General features: G+C 39.9%; 1 protein-coding gene across 1 annotated transcript in view; it reads right to left on the minus strand.

The window, feature by feature from the left end:
- The window catches only part of sntg2 (syntrophin, gamma 2), a 113,323-nt gene extending 91,797 nt beyond the window's left edge, over positions 1 to 21,526 (minus strand). Inside the window, exon 1 of the mRNA XM_085342705.1 lies at positions 21,458 to 21,526. Within this exon, the coding sequence (XP_085198831.1) occupies positions 21,458 to 21,526 (69 nt within the window). The remainder of the gene's footprint in view (positions 1 to 21,457) is intronic.
- Between the last annotated feature and the right edge of the window lie 5,543 nt (positions 21,527 to 27,069).

Consider the following 27,069-nt stretch of genomic DNA (forward strand, 5'->3'; position numbering starts at 1 on the left):
GTAACGCTTTAAAACTGTGTTGCTTTTCATGACAAGCAGGTGATGACAACTCCAAGTGCACTCTGATCACAGTAAAAACTTTCCTGGAGTTAGTTTTGTAAAATATGGTAATTATTGGATTCAGAAAGGAAGATAATCCCGAGTATGCTGGTGCTGCTATGGAAAAGTCATCAAGAATTAAAGCGCAGACACTATTTCCACAAACATACTGGTGAAAAGAAGGATGCACAAAGGTTGAGCTGTCGTTGTGTGGCATTTTCATATCCTCACCAAGTCGCATTGCTGTAAATAGTAAAGATGTAACAAATATGCCGGAGTGATTGCTCTTAAGCCTCAGCATGTAATGAGCCATGGTTGTATGCTAAAATAACTTGTGGGTATTGCTAAATGAGGTACTTAACTGGATTGACAGTCTGATCTTAATAGTGAATTATCCTTTTAAAAGCACAAAAAACGCAATCCATTGACTTTTTAAGTCTAGTAGTGGATGTTGTGGATTCCTATGGTGAACATGGATTAACTGCATATTAAAGTATTTAGCGATGGGGACCTTTTTCCCCAGGATGTAGGTAAACGTGTGGGAAATAGGAACTGTGTGAAGGCATTTGGGACCATTAAAGTGCAGCTCAGACCATCACTATTTAGACCATTATAATGCTCCAAACCTCTGAATCTGAATTTTAAAAGTATGTGTCATATAATGACTGCAAAGGTTTGCCCTGCCATACAATCATAAAGTTATCATGCAGTCTGTTATGGTTATTGCGGTACTGTTTTGCCAGCTTATTGTGTAGCTTGAAAACGATAGAGCATAAAAAGAAAACGGCCCTGTGGGACACCTGTACACAAAACAATCTTGTAAGACACCGCAAGATTGTTGCATATTCTCTTTAGGCAGTCTGTCAGAAAGTCTTTAATCCAGAGAAAGAAAACTACTTTCAACATTCATATCACGCAGGCTTTGCAAAACCGCATTTCTTTGCAGTATATTCAAAGCTGAATTGAGTTAAAATCTTGTGACAGCATATCATATTCATCATGCTGACTGTGGTCAAATTGTGTCCTCTTTCCCCTTTGAAATAAAAACTGTGAGAGTGAAGCAGACATCTAATACAATCCAGTACAACAGCCCTGCAATGAAGTCTGTGCTTGTGAAGCAAAATAAGCAGGTTTCTTTTATTTCTTCCTTTTTGGTATTTTAGAGACATTGTTGGGGAGGCCTGGCAAATATATTTTCTTTAAAAAGCTTGAAAACTTGAGACTAGTCTTAACAGCAACCTAGTCTTAACAATGTAGACAAATTAGATTAAAAGCACATATCAGAAGACGTTCACATTAAGCCTTCATTGGTTCAGTGGGTTGTTGAGTTCAACACCTAAGTCGTCTCTTTACTGGATTATCTCAAGGTTTAGACACATTTTATTGAATCTGAATCCACTTAAAAATGAGAAACTGAGATACTTGTTTGTGGTTCCTAAATAACAAAAAAGCTATGCAAGTGGTTTTTGTTTGTTTTTTACTTCAGCATGATGATCATTCAATATTTGAAAAGATAATTAATGTATCCAATTTTTGCAATTTTGTGCAAAAATACAGAGTTTGGTCAACTGGCTTTGAAGTACACTGAAACTAAGTTCAGTCAGTTCAGGCAGGGAGTCTTCCTCACGCTCTATCACTAACGCTGCATTCATGTTACATTTACTTTGATTACTAGTATCGTACATTTTACGACATCCAAGCTGTGATAATGACTGGGGGACTCTGAAAGCTATGAAGCTGAACAAATATAAAACAAAGCATTTTTTAACATTCATGGCAAAACTCTTCATAAAGAGAAACGTTGAGAAACGGCTTTTTCAATGATTTTACTTAAAAATGGGAGATTTGAGATCGGCCTGTAGTTGTTCAGAAGAGCCATGCTGTATTTGATTTGATTTGTAAGGCCACCATATTCTCAGTAGTACCGAATGAATGAGGAAAATTGGGCAAAAAAAATCAAAGGTAAACTTCTATAAAGTTGTCTGCATAGAAATGAAAGAACGAATTTGCCAGAGGGTGAACATGTATTATCCATTAGTTTAGATGGGGTGATCTTCACACACAGAAGATGAGATAAATCTGAGATCACAGCATCAACCAGATACATTGCATAAGATCTCAGTTGTCCACAATTCATTTGAAGACACTGATATTAATTATGAATAACACTTTCAAAGAACAGCTCAAATGTATTACTACATGGGGGCAAGAAATATATATAGGTTTACTTTTAAAAATCAACACAACCAACTTGCTTTTTAGAGATTTTACCCAACAGAGGTCTTTAAGCGTTTTGTTGATAGTTGTTTTTCTTTCTTCTTCAGGTAAAACGAGGCGAAACAGGGGAAAAAAAAAAATCTCAGCAGGGCTGTCGGAGTGAAAGAACAGAAGTTGTTTCACAGAAGGTCAAGAATGAGCTTTAGTCAACGTTTGACGGCTGTCCTAGTGTACTTGGTTCATGCTCTCGGGGGTAAATAAATCGGAGAGCGATATGACATTGGTCATTAAACAGATTGGTCACACTGGTCAGGAGGAGTGCCGATGAACTCATCAGTGATGCACTTGAAGAGAGGCAGAGTTCACATTTGATTCATTTTGATTTGATGACTATAACTGTATCACTTAAGACCAGGCAGATACGGGAAATAAAACTGACTTTAATATCTTTGGCTGAAAATGTCAAAGCTCTTTATGACACAGAGCCCTAAAACATTAATGACTACCAACAATCTGAATTAGATCACGACTTCTATGAGCCCTGCACTGTAGTCAGCATCAGGATTTATTTATTAAGCCTTTAAACCATTAAAAACTCCAATTAGGAGTGAATGACTTAATCAAGTGTGAATGTCCTTGAAATATTCACAACCAAATGCCCAAGAGGGAAGCTATAGCCTTGAAGTTTATTGCTGCATTTTACAGTATTTTAACTGTAACTTTATTTTTCTTATAAATTATAAATTTCTTCTGCTTATCCAATCTTATTCAATCCAATGATTTGGTCCACCAACACTGTAGGTGGTTAACAACACCTAGAGCTTGACACTAATGCAGTTTGATATAATTTAAACCATTTTCAGAAAGCAAAAAACAATGCTGAGTATTATAGTTATGGACCATGGTCTCTCTAAAGGCTAGTCTAGAAAACCTCAAAATAACAAGACACACATTTCCGCTTTAAAAGTTTCGTCTCTGCAGCAGAAGATTTGCAACTGCTGAGAATACAGCATCAACATCTTAAATCAGGTTTTGTGCACTAAACCACTAAAGTACACGTTTACAATTGGCCACAGTGCTGGAGAGACTTATTTTGAATCATTTCAGGAACAAATCAATGCATGGCCCTTTGAAAATCTCACTGCCAATACAACAGCACTTAGTTCAATGAAGAGTGTGGAGCTTTTGCTGGAACCACTGTGGAACAACGTATCCTAGTCTGGTAGATGTTTTAAACTAGTAGATTGCACAATGTAATTCATAAAGCGCACAGCTCGCTAGACATCAGGGAATATCTGTGGAATATGCTTCTTAAACACAAAAGCACACTGCTGCTCTGCCAGACCAAATGCACAACAGTTGCTTTACAAAAAGTAAAAACTGTGAAACAGGGTTCAAGAAAAATATCACATTTTTTAGAAGAAACAGCACCTCTAAATTGTGTGAGACCGAGGCTGCAAACTGTCTAAACCATTATCTCAACTGTTTATGGTGTTTGTACCAGGGTATCACAGTACAGGCTCCACTGGGAGTGGGTAAAGTACACTTTTCAGACTTGAAGTGAACCAGAGTGAGATCGTACTTGGCACAACTGAAGTGAAAGCAGACGAAGCATAAAAGTAACCGTATATGCTCAGTGGATCACGAGCACCAGGATGCCTTTTTTTTTCTAGCAAAAAATTGCTGCTATCGACCGTTTCTGTAGGTGGCACATTCCCTGTTCACCGGAAACAAAATACTATCATCATCCTATGAGTGCGCTGAGATTTAGGCCGTTGTATTTCTACCCCTGTGGAGCTATAGTATTTCAATTACAAATAAAACATATTTGTAATATGTGCCTAATCTTTAGGCCAGTCTTGAAAAACTGGTGTTGGGGTTCAGCTTTTTGTTGAATCCAAATCCTTTCAAATCCCTTATCAAAGGTAATTAGGATTTTTTTTCCCCCATTCACAGGTAACTATAGTTATAAATAACTGAACCTCAAAGATTCAATTTAGATCTGTAATCAGCTTTTGTTGCCTGAGAATGCAAAACAAGTTTTTAGCCGCAGCCTAATTAATTAGGGCTGAACGATATATCGCATTTGCGATAATATCGCGACATGATCAAGTGCAATTTTCTAACCGCAAAGGCTGCGATTATACTCTGGACATGTCCAAATTCATGGGCTGCATCCTCCTGAGGCCGCATTTGTAGACCGATTACGTCACAGCGACGCGCCGAAGGCTGTCCAAATTACTACCATATCCCAGAATTCATAGCGCGGCCCAGCCAAACTCCAGTTTCCAGCAATGGCGGCCGCTACTAAGTTTTAAAATTACTCATACTAATCTTTCTGGGTCACAAAATAAACTTTTAACATATTTTCAGGCGAGAAAGTAGTTGTGTAAACATCAAATATCTGCTCGGTTTATCAAGATATCCCATATTTGCAAAAGTGCTTCGACGTTTTCAGAGGCGTCTGCTACCTACCAGCTCGACAGCTAGCCGGGAGCTCGAGGGTTACTGATGCGGCCGAGAACGGCACAACTCCCGGCACATCATTTTCAGATCACCACGGAGTTTCGCTGCTCGGGTTAAACGTAATATATAAGTCACTTAGACAACCTAAAAATGTTATTGTTGGGCTTTTTTCAGTGTTTTGTTTGTTCGTGAGTAAATCGGTTTGGCTGAGATTAAAGTTATTAGATTAGATAAAATAAAACTTTATTAATCCCCCGGGTGGGTTCCTCCTTGGTTTTCACACAGCTGACTAAACGTCAAACAGAAAACTTATTAAACAGAAGTATGAGACAGTCGAGAATTTACACCAGTGTCTGGTTATATTTTAGATAGCAAGAAGCAGACGGCCGAGTTTATTAAACTCCACCGAGACAGCGGTGACGCTAATCAGAACTAGACCGTCCAATTTCACGCCTTTAAACTTTAAAGGCGTGTTTGTGTGTGTGTTTATACAATTGCTATTATGTTTGCACTTTATGTGTAATGTTACTGACTGCAGAGATCAGTAAGATGTGTGTATTTTTTATTTATTAGTTTTATTTATTTAATATTATTTTTTAATTGAATGACTGTCTAGTAGTTCACAGATGTCGAAAAACTGAGTGTGGTAAAGCCACTGATTTTGTTTATGTATATTTCTGCAATCTGCACATTGTACTGACTTTCATTTTAATGTTTACACCAGGGTTCCTTGTCAGCACTTTATGCTCAGATGTTTGTAAGCTAAAAATAAATGATTGTGTATGTTCAAATATACTGTTGTGATTGAAGAAGTTAAATAAAAATGTCAGTCATCAATTCATGCATCACCTCATGTCATCATAACAGAGGTCTGTCTTCCAGGAAAGAACAGTTTAAAATTAATGTAATATAGTATTGGCCATACTATATGATGTATTGCTTGTCTTTGTTTAATAATACAGAAGACAAAGACCTTAAAAAATAATCGCATATCGCATCGCAATCGCAATATTGGGGCAAAAAATCGCAATTAGATTATTTTCCATAATCGTTCAGCCCTATAATTAATGTTCAAAACCTGCAGCTCCATAAATGAGGACAGAGCTTAAAATATTTCAATTCATCAAACACATTTAATCAATATTTCATATCTGTGAAAAATAACAAGTACTTACTCTGAATACTGAAGATCAAAAGTTTTAAAAACCTTTAAAATCTACCATGTCTAAAAAGCTATTTCTCATTTATTCATTAAAATTATTATTTTGTTTATCCACAAAATGTTACAGCTTTCAGTTTTATTGACAAATTAGCTTGTCCAAGCTACATGTGAGATTGCACTGAAAGCCCTTTGTTCCAAATCTTTGTAACATTGGACAGGAAGTTTCTGTTTCAACCTTTGGGTATAAGCTTCCAAAAAGCCAAACCCACTTTAAAGCCAGAATTTGAGGAACAAGGAATCTTTCTAGCTCCATCCACCCATTTTCTAGTTTTCATATTCAGGGGAAAGGAAAAGTAGGGAACATCCCGTACATTATTCGAGAGGTTGTTAGTCCATTTCAGGCCAACAAGAAGCTGAAGTTCACCAAGAAAACCCACATAGGCTCATGGGAGGAAAAAATATCAATACACGCACGGCACGACTCCAGCTGCCCGGCAGGTTCAAGCACACAAACATCAGTATGCAAGCATGCTCACGTGGGAAAGGAAGCACCTTGATGTTCGGCAGATAATATTCAGCAACACAAACTAAGTCTCAGCCAGATGGTAATTTAATTTTTGCAATAACTGATTCATGAACCAAACCAAATCTGACCAGATGGTTAAGTCTTTATAAAAAAAATAAAAATTCTCAAGTGAATATGTGAACCAAATTGAAAATAGACAAAAAGTGTAGAAAATAATCAGAGGATTAAATCCTAATGACTGGCACAAGGAAATGCTAACCCTGGATGACAGGAATGCCTCCGACAAGTCAACCAACATGAGTTTTGAGACTTTAATATTAACGTGAACACGCAGAACCACGGTGTTTGAGGAAGTCGAGCTTTGTCTCAAACATTTATGTAAAGTTATTTTTCATTTTATCCATCTGCTCATTTTTCCTGATTATCTAAAGTTGGTTTATCCAGATGTTTTTCCCCAGCAATGGTATCTTTCTTATTAATGGTTTCTTATAAAATCTCTCCAGTGAGTTGTGGGTCTACCCTAGGATCTTCTCCCGGTTGGGGATGCCCCAAAGACGTGAAGAGAAAATGCACGAGAGGCATCTTGATTAGACTGTCCACAGCCGTCTCCTTTAGACATGAAGGAGCAACAGTTAAGCCCAAATCTCAAAAGGAAAAAACTCTTTTCAGCTGCTGTATTTGCAATCTGATTCTTTCATCATTACCACGTGTGAGGAGGGGGACTTAAATCAACTAGCAAACGAAAGCATTCACCTTCGGCTCAGCTGACGATCGGGTACAATGCAGCAGTAATGCTGACCCAACATTAATTTCTTGTTCCATTTAAGCTCCACCATTTCAATCACTTGTGAACAAGATCCTGAAATACTTAAATTCCCTTGCTTGGAGCTGCATCTTTTCCTCCCAGAGGGAGCAATCCACCTTTTTTTTGGCAGAGAACTGAAGTGTAGAGTTGGAGTTGCTGACTTTCATCTTAGCTCCTTCACAGCTCGAGTTTATGCCAGATGAAGTCAACAGAAGTACTTGAAAAAGTAAGAGTGCAATGCTGGGTGATTATTAATAAAGATTACAAAGAGTTGATATTACCCAAAACCCTCTTTTAAGAAAGTAGACAATTGCTCTTTTAAGTTTGTATTGTCCAATGAGGTTACTTGGCTGTGTGCCAGACCAATCATAGCTGACGTCTGTAGAGTGATTTCCCTGCATGTATTAATAATACAGCAGGCAGTCCTGCTATCTCCAAGCTTCCTTTCTAATGTGGAGATGACATTTGAGTTTACTTTAGCTGTGGTGGAAGAAGAACTTTCCAGACACTGATAACCTTGAAAAGCACCACAAACACACACACACATGCATAGTTGATACAAACACAGCCAGCAGCCAGAGTTCAACACACACACTTACCAGATGCCCTTTTTTGTATAGATCAATCATATAATGCCTGAGACAGTCCTCCAGACTTGTACGTACAGTGCAAAATGTGGTGAAATATTTTTGAGTTAATCCACTCACAGCACTCCCCGGTGAATCATACTTTAGTTCCATCAGTTCCGTTTACCATTAACACACCCTCATCATGGACTCTATACATTTTCAGCCATGACTCATGTGTTTTGATTACCCGAGCTGACACCAGTCCTAATTCTCTCTGTGGCTACGAACCGATAAACTACATTCATCTGAACCTAGAGGTTGTGTTGTTAGCATATGAAATATTTACTTGGCTGAAAAATCTAATTAAAAGCTACGTTATGCATGAAAGTTCCCAAAAACACCCACATCACAGCAGTTCACACCATTTAACTGTAAGCAGCATGAAGAAAAACCAACTTAACAACTATTAGAAATATCTGGATCCGCGCAGCCTCGGCGACTCGTCTGAAAACAAGAATATCTTTTTTTAAAAAGAAATGACTGAGCTGCGTGTGTGACAAGAACCCATGATGTTGACAAGTGTCACAATTACTACTATTGTCAAGGCGAGCACTTTCATCTGGATCCTTTAAAAGATCTTCGTATTTAAAAATCAGACAATTTAGAACAGAAGATGAAAAGCAAAACTCTGCTCTCTATTCAGCCCGTTCCCCTGTTTTTTTTTAGGTCAATTAAAACTACCCTGGGGTTGTGTCAGCGGGGAAATGGCTGTGGCTGTACAACTTCAGTCACGCAAGAACGTGGAACTCTTTTAAAAAAACATGTTAATTTTAAAATCCGAGCAGAGAGCTGCAAGTTGCTGTTATTTATAACCAAGAGGAGAAGTCGATGGATAGAATTTTAGAATAGAATATTCTCATTTATTTGCAAACACATGCCACAGAGGAATCTGGCCCCGCTGCAAAAGAACAAACGCACATTTTAACTGGGATGGTATTTTTGCTCGCCCTTTTTTGTAAACGATGCCAAAAACTGTGGCAGAGTTACCTCTCGTTTTCAAATACCAGCATGCAATTTGCCTGGCAACTTTGTAGTTTTTAAAAAAGAAAACAAAAGACAGATTAAAAATTTTAATGTGTATTTTTTCTCCCCAAAAATCCATTAAACACAGCCCAGAGATACAGCTGTACTGATGAGCATAATCCATCATTTTAAATGAGACAACTTTGGTAATTTCTCCTAACATGGCTTTAAACGCTGCTAATTACCACATTACTGGAACTATTTTCACTTCTTTCAATCAAGACGCAGTCTTACATAACGGTGAAACATTATGTTACTGCAAAACAAAGTCTCCGTAAATACCTCAGCACTGATTGTGTCCCTTTTTAGAGAGCTATATAGCAAAGTCATTCAGTTCATTCAGTTTATGGTGATAAATTAGATTCATATTCTCATGTCTGAACATGTTTTGAATGCATCTTTGATCACAGCAGGAGGTGATGATTCAGAGATGTTGGCTAAACCACAGTAAATACACAAGTGCTTCTAAAGTGTGAGTTTTCTTGAGCTGAACACTGTTTACTTCAAGGGTTACAGTTAAAGCAAGGACGAGAAAGGGGCTTTTTATATTTACTGTATGAGTACTTGAAAATAGAACAAGATTTTTTTGGGTATATGTAACATTGATGAGGTGAATTCCCAAGTTTGCGACGCACAACCCAAAGCTGTGATGCCAAGGCTGAGAGAAGCCTAATAACAAAATGCCAATGAACATTTCAGAGATCTCAAGCAACAACAAGCAGCAACCTCCGGGGCTGAAAAGTGAAGCCAACACCAGAGTGCCAGAAACTGCAGTTCCCTGAGTGGCCACTTAAGACTCGCTCCAAAGTGAATCGATCATGAGAGTACCGTGTTAAGCAGCCCAGCTTTGCAGCAGAAATTAACGTGGGTGACGGACTGGTTTTGGTCTCTACAGCAAATGTCTCCCCCTATATCGACTGGAAGAGTGGCTGAAATCCCCCTCTCTCCATCTCCACATGCCACCAGCTGTCAGCTCAGCTTCACCTCCACTAATTCAAGTCATTGAACCAGATCTCTCGATTGTAATTATGTAATCATGGCTGGCTGTAAAAGGGAGTCAATCCCTATAGACTCTGATGTCAGACTGGGCAGCATCACCTCATCCCCCATCACACTGAACACTGGTGCTCCACAGGGGTGTGTACTGAGCCCTCTCCTGTACTCACTCTACACCTACGACTGCACAGCCACTAACAGCTCCAACATCATTGTGAAGTTTGCGGACGACACTACAGTGGTGGGTCTTATCACCAACGGTGATGAGACGGCTTACAGGGAGGAGGTCAGCGCCCTGACCCACTGGTGTCAAGACAACCATCTCACCCTCAACGTCGCAAAGACAAAGGAGTTGATAGTGGACTTCCGGAGGTGCAGAGAAGTACACACCCCCATCACCATCAACGGCGCTGCTGTGGAGAGAGTGAGCAGCTTCCGGTTCCTTGGCGTACACCTGGCTGAGGATCTTACGTGGTCAGTACACACAAACAAAACAGTGAAGAAGGCGCAGCAGCGCCTCTTCTTTCTCAGGAGACTGAAAAGATTCGGCATGAGCCCCCGCATCCTCAGGACCTTCTATCACTGTGCCATTGAGAGCATCCTCACTGGATGCATCACCACCTGGTATGGCAACAGCACCGCCTACAACTGCAAAGCTCTCCAGCGAGTAGTGCGGTGCTCTGAACGGATAATTGGAGGTGAGCTTCCCTCCTCCCTCCAAGACATCTACAGGAAGCGGTGCCTGAGGAAAGCGGGGAGGATCATCAAGGACTCCAGTCACCCCAGCCATAAACTGTTCAGACTGCTTCCATCAGGAAGGAGGTTCTGCAGCATCCGGTCCCGAACCAGCAGACTGAGAGACAGCTTTTTCCATCAGACTGCTGAACACGTCATAGACACCTCAGCTTCACTACTGGAACTTCAACATTATGCACTCCACACTGTATATAAATGCCACTTGTTTTGCACATATTCAACTCTGTATATTTTATATATTTTATTATTATTATTATTATTATTATTATTTTATTTTATTTTTTTACTATTTAATTTGTAAAAATGTGTATACACACACACACACACACACACACACACACACGTAGGAAAATATTTAGTATACACATCCAGAAATGCATACACTATTATATATTGTACATATATTTATTAGTTTCAGGTTGGCCATTCTTGTATTTTGCTCGTTTGTGTTGTTGTGTTTGCACATCTCTGTTGCTTGTGGGGCTCGCACACAAGAATTTCACTCGCATGTGCTGTGCCGATGTGACAATAAAAAGTGATTTGATTTGATTTGATTTGTTAAAATGCCCAACTTTACAGCATTAAAAAGCATGTTTACAGCCCGGTGCAAGAAATGATCTTGAGCTCTGGACAGTCCCAAAAGGGCTTGTAGTGCCACATTTATTTGGAGCATGTTTTGCATTGCATTGTCACGAGAATGTGCATGTATTAATTTGGTCATTTAAAAATGTCTAAAATGGTTTTATGCGCCAGTCTAATCTGCTAAGTCGCTTTTCCTCCAGTGTAACTGCAGCTACTGGAACACAGAACCGACAAGAATACCATTTCAATCCATCAAATTGATTTCATTTGGATCTGTGTCAAACAGCAGTGATTTCCATGTCTTCTTTATTAGGCAGCAAGCTTTAATGGATTCAGTTTAAAGTTTCATAGCAGTGCAGTATGTGCAGCTGTCATCTTAGAAGCAAAAGGCAGCACTGAATGCCACACAGTGATAAAATAATGAACTGGAATTAAAATGTTTATTTTACCACTCTGTGCACTTAATCACCCCATTAATGATCATTTCTTGTCCTTTTGCAACAGTGTTGCAATTTACTTTTATATTTTCTGCGTTCGTTGTAGATTTTAATCAACATTTGGTGTGTTTTTAGTGGAAGAAGACTCACATGATCTGTGAAACGCCCCTTTCAGATTGGTCAGTTGCTGCGGACACCACCCTGGGAGAAACCCTGGGTAAACTCAGAAAGTTGATCACCAGCGTTGTGTGACCTTTTATTTCTGATCAACTATTTTAGGGTAAGTGAATCCAGATAATGGAATCCTATTCTTGGTATGTTCAGTTAAGTTTTATTTATATAGCGCCAAATCACAGGAATAGTTGCCCCATGGAGCTTTATATTTATGTTGTAAGTAAGACCCAATAATAATACAGAGGATACCCTAACAATCAACCCCTTTAAGCAAGCAGTTGGCGACAGTGGGAAGGAAAAACTCCCTTTTAACAGGAAGAAACTCTGTGAGGGGCAGCCTTCTGTTATGACCATATGGGGATAATGGGAGAGAAAATTACACTGGAAGAGATTAATAATAACAACATGTGCAATGAGCTTCTTAATTTAGGCCCCTGGGCCCTATTTCAGGAAGCCGGTTTAGAAAACTCAGAGTGAAAAACGATACTCAGGGTGGGGTAACCCCGAACTGTCCAACTCGGAATATTCGGTTTCAGAAAGGCTGATAACAATTAGTTCAGTCAACGCGGAGTTGCTTTAACCCCAAGTTAAGCGCGCGCACGAGGATACATAAAGCCCTGATTAGTGGAGCACAGATTAAGCGAGTCACCATGGAGACGGAGGGAAAGAAGGCGCGGTCAATGTGTTTCACAGCGCTTGAGGCCGAAATTCTGATGGCAGCATATGCCGATAACATGCAAATTCCACGGGAAAAAAGTAACGCAGCCTCAGCTGCAAAAGAAAGGGAGCATGCATGGCAAAACATAGCCGACAGAGTCAATGCGTGAGTGTTAATTTAAACATTGATCTAGGGATTTCCACCCATTTAACACGTTATTTTATTATATTTTATTTTATTTTTTATTTTATACATTTGATTTTGTGATGTGATGTGAGCGCAGGTGCAACCCAACAGGCCCCAAACGTTCCTGGCAGCAAGTAAAAATGAAATATAGAAATATAGTCCAACCAGGTAAGGTGTAATTGTATTAGGAGCCATAGTGCTTGGTCTGTTTGTCCGATGTAAATCAATTGCAGTTAGAGGCTACATTAATTTTCTTTCTGTAAGCACTTATTGAAATTATCTGAGCACATTACAAGTACATAGTTGCTTACTCTGTATGCTCAAATGTGACCCGTTATAGCCAACAGAAAAAAAGCGGAGGCCCGAAAAACAGGTGGAGGTCGTCCACCACCACCACTCACAGAGGCTGAGCAGTTGGCTTCCACATTTGTGATGATGTTGGCAGCATCACATATGATCTTCACAGTGCAGAGAACACAAATTAGCATCCATTACTATAATGAAATAATTTGTTAGTTTGACATGCTACAGGGAACTATGTACCTGTACATTAATGCTGTGGAAAGACTTCCTGTTCACATAGTCTCCTTCATTTACTGAAGGAGCAATGATTGGAATGTGAGTGCCATCTATACAGCCAATCACGCCTGGGAACCGTGAGAATAAATGTAAAATTTAAGTAGTAGTCCAAGTATCACCACATCATGAATTAAGTTTTGGTCATCCTGATACCTGCAATTTTGTGGAATCCCTCTTTGATAAATCTTGTGGGTCTATGACCGGGGAACACCACAGACGAGTACAGGAGACGTTTCAGTGCAACTGTAACATTCCTGACTGCCCGACAGACGGTAGCCTTGGAAACGTGCTCAGCGTCACCAATATTATACAGAAAGCTCCCGTTTGCAAAAAACCGAAGTGCAATACAAATAATATGCAATGAACTGAGAGCATGTCCGCGATGTGTCACATGAGCAATATTAGTCCTGAGGATGTTATTCAAATAAATTATAGAACGGTAACGTTCACACAGGAAATCATCAGGAAATGATAAAATGTCCGAACGCACTCTAATCACTCTCTCCCGGCGGAGAGCTCTGCGGAGAATTTGGGCTTCAACATGTACTGGCTCTTCAAGGAAGGGGCACGCCATGTCTGACACTTCCTACAGTCAGGTTTCCGACAAAGAGGCGGGGACAGTCAGGGTTAGTTGAAGTAAACCTGCTAGGGGGCAGGTTAGCTTCACGGAGTGTGTCGTCATAGTAACTCGCTCAGAATTAATCTAAACTCGCTTTGTGAAACTGAAAACCCAGAGTTTTCGTTAACTCAGGGTATACTTACTCAGAGTTTGCACTAAACCGGCTTCCTGAAATAGGGCCCTGGTCAAAGCTAAATGAAGCACATTTCAAAAGTTGTTGTGTTAGGGTAAATGTATTATATTATTGGCTGCCAGGAGTGTTGTGGAGTGTGTTGCTAGGGAACCTGTATTAAATGTCACTCCTTCTTACTCGTAGTTCTAATCTGACACAAAATAATATAATTTGTCTGTGTTTAACAAATTCTAAACACTAATAATTGGACAAATTCACACTGCAGTGCTGTGCGCTAGCTAGCCAGGCAGCATAACAGCTGGAACGGGCTCCATTACTTCATTCAAGAACAGTAAGAAGAGACTGAGGAAAAAGAAAAGAGAGCAGAGTTTCATGAATAGAACCAAGAGAAAAGCCGTATCTGTTGTTCAGAAGGTTTTCTACTTTTGAAAAGTGAAACTTGTTTTGCTTCTGCAGCTTATGTGCTGGACTTGCACTGTGGGTGGCACTCGGGGAGCTTAGCACTTTGCCCTGTCCAGATAAAAAAATAAAATAAACAGCAGCAGCCAAAATCCTTACTTCACAAACCTTTGTGTGACAGTATATGCAATAAAAGAAAGGGAAGGGACCTGCAGGAAAGCAACTATCTGATGTCATCATTCAGTTGGTTGATACTTCTAAGTTTAAGCTTAGTTTGTGTAGGTAAAATGCTTGCATATTAAGTAAATCAGGCCTTCACTGTGTATCAGTATCTTAGAGGGTCGATAAGCTGTAGCCAGGATGGAGCCGCCTTCACATGAATAGAGCTCTCAGAAATGTGGAGTTGTATCTTCTGCAATCATCTTTGTTCAATCTTCCACTCGGAGTGCCTCCATGGGGAATCAGACCCACTTGATGCATTTCCTCTCTATTGTATATATATTGTTTGAAAAGGCTCCTCTCACGGAGCTTTACTGCTCAAACAGCACCACGGTCCAACTGTGTTAGATAGTACAGCCCCCCCCCCCCCAAAATAAGAGCAACTGGTCTTCAGGTTTTTAAATTGTTGGTAATGAGAGTATAATTTATTCTTTTATCTTCATTAGTCATAAATAAAAACAGAGAGCTGCGCACAGATATGAAATGCATTGTAAACAAAGCAGTGAAAGTTTGGTTTGAGTGGAAAGTTTTCATGTTGCTACTGTGGGAGGAATAATCTAGGGTGAATGTATATTTTGAGGAACTAATGTAGGACTGTTTATATTACCATAATTCATTTATTTCCATTTCAAGGGCGACTCTCGGGCGCCCAGCTACTGTTTCTTTCGCTGCATTTTTTCAGTGCAGTTTGTCTCGAAGAGGTGAGTAAAATGTCCACGACAATCCGCCATCAGCCGGTGAGGAGACGAGGTAGATTTCTTCGTATCTCGCTTGAAAATGAATGTGGAGGACATTAAAATGCATAAGTTTCCTGCCTTGAATCTAAATAAAAATGCTAATGAAACGCCGTGGGTATTAATAATGTGGAGGACGAGTTTCCTTTTATTTGCTAAAGAAACATTTCAAGACAAACAGTGACAGCCGCAACTTGTTTTTGATGTATCAGGATTTATGACACTTCATATCCTCTTGACATTTAAAAAATTAAAACGCAGTCTAATTAAAGCTTTAATTAACGCCTGACTTTGGACTAAGTTGAATAATGGAATATGGCTGTGCATGATGGTGTGTTATATATGTATCTTTGCACTTCCTACAGGGATTAATTATATGCTTAAAAAAAGGACTAATTTATGATATAACGCTGGAGTGTGCCCTTTGGCCCATCTCACAGTCCTCATGGGATCCTCATGTTCCTGCCATTAGCTCATATGCCATAAGGAGATTAACATTAAACCATGGACCCATCTGAGAGGAAAGGATCTACACGCAGTGTAACAATTTTGTATAGTCCTACTAAACAGAATATAAGGTGGAAATGACTGAAGCAGTCCTAGCAACACGTGCCACATGTTTGCATTCTCTCTCTAGGGTCATTAAATTATTGTATTCATTTTGAAGAGCCTGACTGCAGTGATAGGAGGAAAATTGAATATTGTTCTGGCAATGAAAGAGACTAAATATAACCTTTAAAAAAGAAAAGAGAGAAATAGAATTTCATTTTTTTTAAATATCAAGTCTGATTATTTTGTCTTTTCCAATTACCTGAGTAGCTCTGGGAAAATGAAAAGTTAAAGAGAATGCATGTTTCATGCTCCAACAGGAGTGATTTGGTTAAAATATGATTGAATTCCTGAATACAAAAGCAGACTTTCACACTCCACTGGGGTATAATTAAGCTTCTGCAGTTCCTGCCAAGAGAAACCCTCGAGCGGGTGACCACAGGGGGTTGGAAATTTTATGTGACATGAATGCCACTTATTTTTTTTAGCTTTTAAAATGGGACAAGCCTGGGTTTGATTGTCTGATAATAACATTGTGTCACCCTCTTTTTAATCCCATTTGCACTGATCTCCGCTTTCGGTTGTCCTTGCAGCATTCCCCTTCTGTAAATGTTAATGTTGACCAGCAAGTCAATATCCTTAACGGTGAGTATAATCCTGTAAGGCTGTGTGTGCGTAATTATTCCATCACTGTCAATATTTTAACATCAATACTGTGTTTGTAAATGTGTTTGCATTGTGTCAACGGGGGAATCTGTTGTGGGGAGTCTGCGCATGAGAAACTGTAACACACAAAACACATGGCTCATTAAAGTCTGTTTTAATTACATTTAGAGCTGATGCAACCAGTGTACTGAAAGCTCCAACTTGCCAGTTCAAACTAAAGCATCTCAAGAGATGTGATACTAAATGAACTCTGAAAATGTGACTGTACTTGTTTTTATTGAACCAAAATAACTAAAAATACAGTAGTGCAAGAAGATCCAAGGTGTTTAGTACTGTGCAAAAGTTCTTTTAATTCCTTTATATTTTTCTTCCAAGAATCCAGACTTTCCTCTAAGTTGTTAAAGCCGTCTCCAGGTTTTCTGAATATATTTCAGGGGATTTTTCTTCACATTTCCTGCTTTTTCATTCATTTTCAATGTCATCCCTGTACATGAACATTTTCAGAGAAATTTTATTTTTTTAAACCACTTAACACTGACTTATGAATCATTCAGCCACAAAAAGCACCTTACTGAACCAATACTGTTTCTACTTATAAGGGGCAACCTGACAAAGCCAATTTTAGTACCTAATAAAAAAAATTAGGCAAAAAACCCAAACATTTGTTTTTATTTCTTTAGTTGAATTTCCCCCAAAAATGCCAGTCATAACAACTAGAAACACATAAAAGTAGTACATTAGCACCATCATGATGAATCCTAAAGAGCCAAACATTTGGCATCTGTCAGCATGGTGTACCTTGTGTTGTTAAAAAATGATGTGGCAGGCCTAACAACAGTACCTCAGACAAACAGTATCTTAAAGCCAATTCCTTAAGAAACAGGAAAAACAACAACAAAGAGCTGGCGCAGGGCCTTTGAGATGCATCTGGTCCATTAGTTGATCCATCTGCTGAAATGTTCTCAAACTTTTTTTTTTCTTAATTTTTTGGTTGTGATTGTTGGCGGATGGACAGGAGGAGGTCAGGAGAGAGGTATAACAGTGAGTGTCTATGGCCATCTGTAAAACTGTCTCTGTCATTGCAGCCAGTGATCTCACGGATTTTGCCATAATTAATTATGAAAGCAACATCAGATTTGGATCCACCATGGAATACCCCCGGGAACGCTGGTGAAAAATGATCTCAGAAACATTGCCAATCCAGTAAAACCATAAAAACACACAGTTGTCCTTTTGAAGCAGTGTGGGATCATTTTATCGACCAAGAACAGAACAAAAGGCAGAAAACATCCAGAGGATTGTTTTGAATGCCCTTCATTCAGTCACTGCAATACTGCACTTGTGAAAAAGAAAAACGTCATCGAGACATTTCAGTGCATCAGATATCTCGTTGATGGTTTTCCTCCATGATCACAGTTAATGTTACTCCAGATCCACCACTGCAACAGACCAATCATGTTGCTGTGATGTCAAAGTTCTGTGACTTGCAGGTCAAAGGCAGATGTGCTTTGGCTTCATTTTCCAGTTCCAGAAACAACATCCAAAACATAGCTACACCAACATCATACACTGACGTCATGGTTCTCTATGGATTAAAAAATAAAGCCATGGTAAGGTGAAACGTCAGGTGGACGGCAGGTTGGTGCTGCATCAGCAACAATGCAGACATTATACAAGGCTCTTGAGGTGGAGACGCAGGTCGAGAGCTGAGTTGAAAAGTGAAGCTTTCATTTTTACCAGTCTGTTCCACTACTCACTTATAGTCGTAATAACAGAATGAATGTAAATGAGGTCACAAGCTCAAGGAGCCATGATGAGATTCTTCTGTAAGAATGCTGGGGTCGGGCTTAGCGGTAGGGTGAGAAACGCTGATATCAGAAGCGAGCCGCTCCAACTGCCTTTTTTCAACATGAAGAAGTGCTTCAGACATCTGGTTAAGATGCCTTCTGGGCAGGTGCATCCCTTCAAAAGATTTTACAAGCATGCCCATCAGTGAGGGGATCCCGGGTAGACCCAGAACACACTGAGGAGGTTGGATTTCAGCTGGTCGGGGAATGGCTTGAGGTCTACCAGGAAGAATTGGAAAGTGCTAGGAAGAATGATTTTTTGGATTACTGTGCTTAGCTCATTTCCACTGTGACTCAACTTTGGATAAGTGGAAGGTAATTGATACATGGACACATGGCTACAACCCATAAACCAAACATTACGATTCACTAGAAAAACCCAAAACTTGGAAAACAGAAAACTGGCACAGCACGAGGGTGAGCATGACCGTTGTTTACTTAAGCATTCTGCATCATGAATTTATTCCCCTAGGATCAGTTTACGGACCGAATCTGATTAAGACTCTGTGGCTCTATTAAAATTAAATCAGGAATGGTTTGAACTTTTCTAGATTTTTGCTAAACTTTCTGACCACAGTTCATTTGTTATGAAGTCAAAACGGCACAAAAACTATCCAGTAATTATGAATTTTGGCACATCTTAGTGATGGGTTCATCAATAAGCTGCTGAAACACAGTCCAGAATCCAGGCAAAGGCAGAGAATTATGTAGGAAGAGTTACATTTTTCAAGTGTTCACCACACAAATATACTGCTTGAACTAAGTCGGGGATGGAGTCTCTCCCAGCGTGCAGAGGCAGGAAAACACCCTGCCTGCCAATCACAGCACTAATATACCGTGACATACAATTCAAACATGGCAAAACTAATGCACACACACACACACACACACACACTGTAGGCAGAGAGCTGCTTGTATTTGGACAGGAGGACTCAGTTTACTGTATCCACTGACTCTTCAAACACCTTCAGACAATTCAATACAAACCTGAATTATTCCTTACTTTTGCTACACCCTGGTTTACGCAAGTCTTCACAGTAATCACGTCTCAGATGCTTCATCATTAGGGGGCATCAAATATTTGTTGATATGCACCCAGCGTGCTATGGGAATAACAAAGGAAAAAAATAGGAGAGGTGTGCCTTCCCAGCACTGTCATCTAATTTATCAGTGATTGCCAATCACCCAGATAAATTCAGGGCATCTCCGTGTTTGAAAAATCCAAATTTTATGATTGCGGTTTCATGTTTAACATTCCCTTTGACTGAAGATGGAGTAAAAACCCCTTAAAACAACATAATCCAAATATATATGACCTAAATTGGGGAGGGGGGAGTAAAAACGGGAAATATGGTAAAGCACTTTGGATGCAAACTCGAATCCGTCTCTGGAATCTTCCAAGCAGCCTAACTGCATATAATAAAGCATCTATAATTAACACATTTTGGCATTAATTCAAGCCAGATTACCCTGATATTTGAAACTGCTGAAGGACATGCCAAACTACATTTTGTTAATTCCAGGCACAATTAAGTCCATGCTTACCAGCCTGAAACTTTACATTACACTGTCATAAACACGAGTTGTGGAATGGGAGATTCTCTTGCAATTTGCAACTGTTTACTTGTGCTTACTGTATAATCTTAGCCATTACTCAGTGGTAAATGGAGAGTGGAAGTGTGTGGAAACTGAACGCACTCTAAATAGAGTTAAGCTCAAGACTTGTGTGTCCCCAGAGGCTCAGATATCCAGTATTTAATGGCTTTGTGAAAGCAAGGCAGTGGCTTCAATTGAATTAAAGGTGCTGGACGCCCAGCGAAGGCGACAAAAGGACAAATGTAGGTAAAGATGTGCCAGAAGCTGTCCTTTTAAATGAACCAAGAACTTAAAACTTTACAGCAAGGTATCCATGGAAACATGTTTACTGACACATATGAAAAATCAACTGTGGATGCAAGTGGTGATATATAATTTTAACCCTATTTCTGAAGACAGTGCTTGGTTAAGTAATATGTCCTGCAGCCTATGATGGACTTTTCTTTACAGAGCTGACTCACAGAATATGAAAGTCTGGTAAAAGGTCAGGTCATCTGTTTTCTTGCTAAAGTAGCCTAAACATGATATCCTGCTAAATATGAAGCCCTGAAGGAAGCTCGGTGAACTCACGACAAAAGATGGTGATAATAATAATAATAATAATAATTATAACAATAATAATAATAATAGCTGTATTACAACTGGGGTTCGAGAGCGCTATAACGGAAACAATTAGCAGTCACTTATTTAAACTTATTTTGTTGTCATCTCAAATCGTGAACACTGGTTTGTTTGTTTTTTATTATTGTTACTGTAAAGAGTTAAATTAAATGTGAAAAATAATATCAAGCTATAAGAGCTAAGCTGCTTAGTGCACCTGCAACATAAATGCTACAACCTATCAAATCATACCGGATAATCATTTAACCAAACGCGCCGTTTCATCATAGAGAAGAAACTACGTACCAGACTTAATTTAGGAATTAGCCAATGTAATGATTACGCGCTCGTTTGTTCAATTACACTGTTCAAATAATGTAATAAACAGCAATAAGACATTAGTATAGTCTTTTGCTGGATTCGGCTAATGCAACAATAAATAATACATAAAATAGCCATGTTTCCATAGATATTGTTCTTAAACCTGTAGCACTTGGATACCAGCAGCTCATGCCTAATAGATCATTTATCGTTATATGACCAGCAAAACGCCATCTAGAAAAGTTGAACGTTTGTTTGTTTTTTAAGTAAGAGAGCGATAGTTTTCTAGATGTATGCCGAACTGTACAGCTATTCATGACGCTTTGGAAACGATTGACACCTGAACGCGAGCCTGTGCAGCGTCAAGCAGTTAAAAGCAAAGAAGCATAAATAGTATAATTTTAAAGGAAGCTTGGAGCTGCCTTCCACATGAGCGGACGAACTGCCCGAGTGCTCTTTCGGAGTGCCCTAACACGGAAACTGCAAACTGCTGTTAGATTTCAGTCATTCACAGGGAATGACTGAAAGGGTTTACTTGCCGAAGTTGGAACCGGGAGGCTGGCGGGTCGCTCGATCAGCTCAGGTTGCTGTTTCCCGGTAACATTCATCTCCCGTACAACCGCTTTCTCTGTCCGCTCACTTCGACGAGAGTTTCTCAAGTCATTTATCCAGCCGCTGAAGGGAAGTGTTATTCACCGGCGTCCCGCTTACCCACGAAGACAGAAGGAGAAAGCATGCCTGAAAAGCTCGGGGGTTCTTCGAAAAAGGAAAAACAGGAAAACAGCCGTGCGTATCCTGAGATGACCACGATGGTGCCCGCTGCAGGGACGAACTAGGAGCGCCCGTCGCTGCTCGTTTCTCCCCGGCTCAGCCCCAACTGTCAGCACACAGCGGCTCCTCTGCTTCTTCTGCTGCTGCTGCTGCTCCTCATCAGTCTGCATGACTCCCCACCTGCTGCCTGTCCTCCTATTAACCATTCCTGCGTCAAACCACAGCACATTAACCCGTTCACTGATGCTGGAGTCCTGGAGGCATTTTAATCAGCAGAAATCACGGATGCATATTTATCATAATTAGTGCTCGGATCCTCTAATGATGGGCTATATTGCAATCAACAACATTTATGTTCACTAAACAGCAACATTGTCCTTGAACTTTGCGGCCAGGTGAAGGCTCCCCGACTGTGTGAGCACGGTAATTGTTAATGGATACTGGCACAAATTAATTTCTGTGGCATCCTCAAAGCCGCGCTTGAGGGAAAGAAGGCTCATCTTCCTGATGGAGGGTGATGGGTCAGAGAAGGGCTTTTTTTTTTTTTTTTTTTAAGTCAATCTTATCACCGGCTCCTCAGAGCTGGCCTCAGGGATCCAGCCAATGCGGCCTGACTCATGTTGGATTTCAGTGGTATAGACAGCTTTATACACAGAATATGATACCTCTTCTAATAACCATCTTTCTGTTTTCCAGGAGAAATAGAGGTTAAAAATAGACTCACAACTATCTAAGGGCACACAATACCTGAGAGAGGGTTTCATTCTGTGTGGTTACAGCCCTATAATCAGTGACAGACTTTTGTTTTGTATTTTTTTATGTTCCGGATTAGAGCGCTAATGTGGATCTGGGAGAGTAACAATGACGAAGCGCCCCATTGCAATATATTACAGCCTAGCACTTTCATCAGAGTATGAAAAGGTATCATCAGAGGACTGGGAGAGGTGCAATTGTTAGGGAAGCTACTTCAGCTTCATACTTCAATGGCTGGCTTCCCACTCAGCATCCTGCAAAATCTGATGTTTTATGGCTGTTATGGATTTGGGGAGGAGAAAAAAAAAATCTGCTTTCCAACTTATTACTGCTACTGCAAATACAGCAGGCCTTGTGGAGTTGAGTGTGCAGCCTTGAGTTTCAGGTAAACATTTCTTGAGGCAGAACTGCAAAGGTCAAAAGGCTGTGCATAGATGAAGCAGCTCACATGTTAAAATACATTTCTGTATTTTATATTAAAGAAAACCCGTGCAGCTCTGCCCTCAGTAAGAACTACCACTTAAGCCCACTGGAGCACCATTATCTATTTATTGGTGCTCAACCTAAACTGATAGGACTCCAAAAATAAGTCGAGGCAAAACAAACAACACGAAAAACTTTCTTTCTCAGAGGGAATAGTAAAAAAGAAACACGTCTCTAAGACAGACCACAGAGAACCCGAGAATAGCACGGAGCACCCCGGGATAGGCCTCTTTTTTTCCCTCAGGAGACATGATTGAATGTCACGAAGGAAAAGCGCAAATGCAGATAGAAAGAAGAAATGAAACCTGGATGAATTCTATAGAGTCTTGCTGTTGGGTGGGCCACGTGAAGAGATTAGCAGGTGCGCGATGACGGGCAAAATATCAGTTGGTAAAGTGAAAAAAGCGACAGAATGGACTCAGTGTTTTATTCAGTACTACCTGAAAGTAGTAACTAAACCTAAACACTCATCTAGAAAGTGTTTATAGAAGATCCGTTATCTCATACACATAATAGAAACAGAAGGCTTGATGCAGCCATCGGTATCGCCCTTTGGTGGCCATGTCGTGAATTAGAAAAACGTACTTTACTTCATTGAATAAATAAATAATGAAATAAGCACAGTATTGTATTTAAGAGTTAAGAAGCTTTTCCCTTCTCTGTGCAAAAACCTATAATTCTAAAACAATTAATCATAATCAAATTTAGCACTGACCTGGATAACAGGGTGTTTTCCTTCAGTTAGTAAATATGCAAAAGCTCCACAACTTTGCAGGGATGCATTAAATGCATCTGGTACCATGTAACTAAAGCAACGGTATCTATTTGGGACCTTTGTTGAATTTGTTGCAGGTAACATTACAACATTACAAGACCAGCAAAGATGATATTGAGCACTAGGGTGGAAGTGGCTCAAATCAAATACCGTGCCATGCTCCTTAGACAAAAACTGGTTCATCCCAAGGCGAAACCAAACAGCCATTTCAGAAACGCATGGCACAATTTGGAAGAGCCTCCTCGACAGGACAAGACTGAGCCGCACATCTGCACCAAAAGGATAAAGGTCACTCTTTCAAGGATGCCAATGCTCACATCTTGGACAGAGAAGACAGATGGTTACAGGAGTAAAAGAGGCCATCTATTTCCACTGTGAACGACCATCACTAACACCAGCTAGCAACAGTCTTGAGGTCCCTACCCAGGCACCTCAGCCCCCACCCACAGGTGACTTCAACAGATAAGATACATAATAGGTGTCAAAGTGCTTTCACCTGAAAACTCAGGTGGTAATGACCAACACCTTTTTTCCACACCTTTTCACCCCTTGGCTCATGTAATGGTATGCTTGATTAACAGGTTAATACATGATTAATACATGATTAACGACCACCTAATGGACAACCTCCACTAGGGTTTAAATACCTGGTGCTCTCCACCTTTTGGTCTTAGAACTAAGAGGTTGTGTAAAGAACTGTACTGTGTAAAGAAAACAAGCAGAAACCAATATCTAAAAGTAATATCAGTACTGAGTAGCAGTAGTATTACTATTGTTTTACTGAAATTTCGGGGCTGCAGGGGACTGAAACCCAACACAGCAAATGACAGGCTGCACAGCACAACCTAAAGCAGGCAGACAGGCTTCACATCTACTACTGTTTCTGAGTTGAGTCTTGTTAAAGCTGTAGCTCAGACTTTAATAAGACTAAGGTATCTGTATGTCACCTCTACATTTCAGTACTTTAAACTTTGATATGTAATAAATTTTTTAGATTGAAGGGAAAATTCCATCCAAGTGTGATGCAGTCCTAACATCTGGTCAAAGCTCCACAGTGCAGAAGGAAATAGACGTCCAACCATCAATCAGTTATTTTTAAAGCGCTCTCCAATCCAAGCGCATCGTGCTGGATCTCACTCTTCCATCTTTAACTTCTGTGATGCTGAAAAAGCCTAATTCAAGGCTTCAAAGTGACTTTCTTCCTCTGATATTATATTTAAAAGTGTTGCTTTTCTCGGGTTGTGTTTTTTATATTGCGGATATATTTTTTTTAGTCTTATATCTGGTGTTGAAGATAATCCTCCATGAAAACCAGTTTGTTCAAAAAACTGTCCCTATTCAGTGATCGCTCCCAGTAGGCTAGATTCTGCCACTCTTTGTCCCTTTTGACTGGAGACTAATGATGCACATGTTCCCACAGTTTTGTGCTCATTTTCCTAAGTTTGCATTTTACATTACAGGTTTATAATGTAGGCATATTTCTGGTGTTGAAAATAATACTTCACCAAAACCAGTTGTGCTCAGATGCCTGGCCTAAATCACTGATCGCTGCTGGTGGGGTACTTTCTTTCACCCTGACCCTCCTTTGTCCCTGGCGACTGTAGAGTAATGATGCACATGTTCCCAAAGTGTTGTTCTTGTTCCCTCTAAGGGGTGTTTGTCAGGGTGAACTTGGAACATCTCAGATGTCACTGTCTGCAAAGTTTTAAAGTTTTCCTCCAGGGGCAGCAGGTGAGGTGAACTTGCTGTTTTGACACGTAAGGGATTTCTTAAACTTTTCTATCTGTTTTTTAACAATACCCAGAACTGAGTTTTCCCCTGATTATGGTATCCAATGTTAAAAGGTAAGTGAATTTAGGTGAAACTGCTGTTTTAATCCTTCCATATCTTAGGGCAGCCTTTGTGTGGCTGAATTCTCTGCTTGGCATTAAGGAATCTGCTGTAAATTGGTTCAGCTTCTATCTTTTCTGTACTGTAAAACCTTTTCTGTTCAAATTGGAAAGTAATCAGACGGTAATCCTCTGCAGACAATAAGAGGGGCATGGTTCCTCCAAGTTCACCCTAAGGTCCAATGCTTTCTTGCATTTCTCCTGGCTTCCTATTCATACCATTTATCTCTTTTTCTACAGTTCCTTCTTGCTTTTAGGAGTAACTTTTGATCCAGAAACCCATAATGTTATGGATTACATAACACTGTACACCAAAGTAAGTCACTCCTCGAGAACTGCTTTCTCATAGGTAAGACCAGCCTTCTCCAGGCTGTGTTTAAATCAGTCTTTACAGTTTTAACTATGTAGTGCATTGCGTTTACTGTCCAAACTCTACAAATTCTACAGACCTTGTAAAATCATATGTCTGTGTGAAATGTAAAGGAAAAACAACATAGTAATTTCTACATTTTTAATTCAAAATATTACAAAGGCAACATATGAAATGCTGCAACTGCATAAAAACACACAACTGTGTAGCAGATGGAACTTAATAGGTTCAGCAACACTCCTGAAAACCTCTCTCACTGAACAAATGCCCACCAGCTACTTCATTAGAGACCTGCAGGTATCACTTACTTCAGTTAAGGTCAGTTTTCCTGATTCAACAATTAGAAAAAGACTGGGCAAAGTTTGCAAACCACTACTGATCAAAAAGAACACAAAGGATCGTCTTATATTTGCTAAGAAAAAAAATGTCTTCATGAGCCCCAAAACTTTGGGGAAAAACTCTGTGGAGTGATGAGATAAAAGCTCAACTTTCTGGAAGGTTTGAGTGGTGTAAAACTAACACAACTTTCATAAAGAGACCGTCATACGAACAGTCAAACATGGTGTTGGTAGTGTGATGGTGTGGGGCTGCTTCAGGATCTAGACAGCTTACCATAATTGATGAAATCATGAATTTTGCTCTCTACCAGAAAATTCCAAGGGAGAATGTCCGGCCATCAGTTTGTACTATGAAACTCAAGCACACTGGGGTTATGCAGCATGCCAGCAAGCCCACCTCTGAATGGCTAAAAAACATTTTGAAGTGGTTTAGTCAAAGTCTGGACTGAATATGATTACGATACCTGGGTTGATTTTAGGAGTTTTAGTGTGTCTGCAAACCAGATGACGTCTGAATATACAGAGCTGCTGTGTGGAGTTCCTCAGGGCTCTGTGCTGGGACCTATTTTGTTCTTAATTTACATTCTTCCTTTAGGCCAGATAATACGGCAGTTTCCTGATATTTTTGCTAATGACAATCAGCTTAATATTGCACCAGACAGTGCAATATTAAACAGCGACTGGGTGATTTAGGTCCCTCACAGAGGCATAACCTCAGAAATCTAGGTGTCATTTTTGATGAAGCTTTTTCTTTGGAGCAGAACTTAAATCT

This window comes from Diplotaxodon limnothrissa, linkage group LG19, assembly GCF_057381915.1.
Source record: "Diplotaxodon limnothrissa isolate DT_005_m linkage group LG19, D_limnothrissa_male_GT1.1, whole genome shotgun sequence".
NCBI lineage: Eukaryota > Metazoa > Chordata > Actinopteri > Cichliformes > Cichlidae > Diplotaxodon > Diplotaxodon limnothrissa.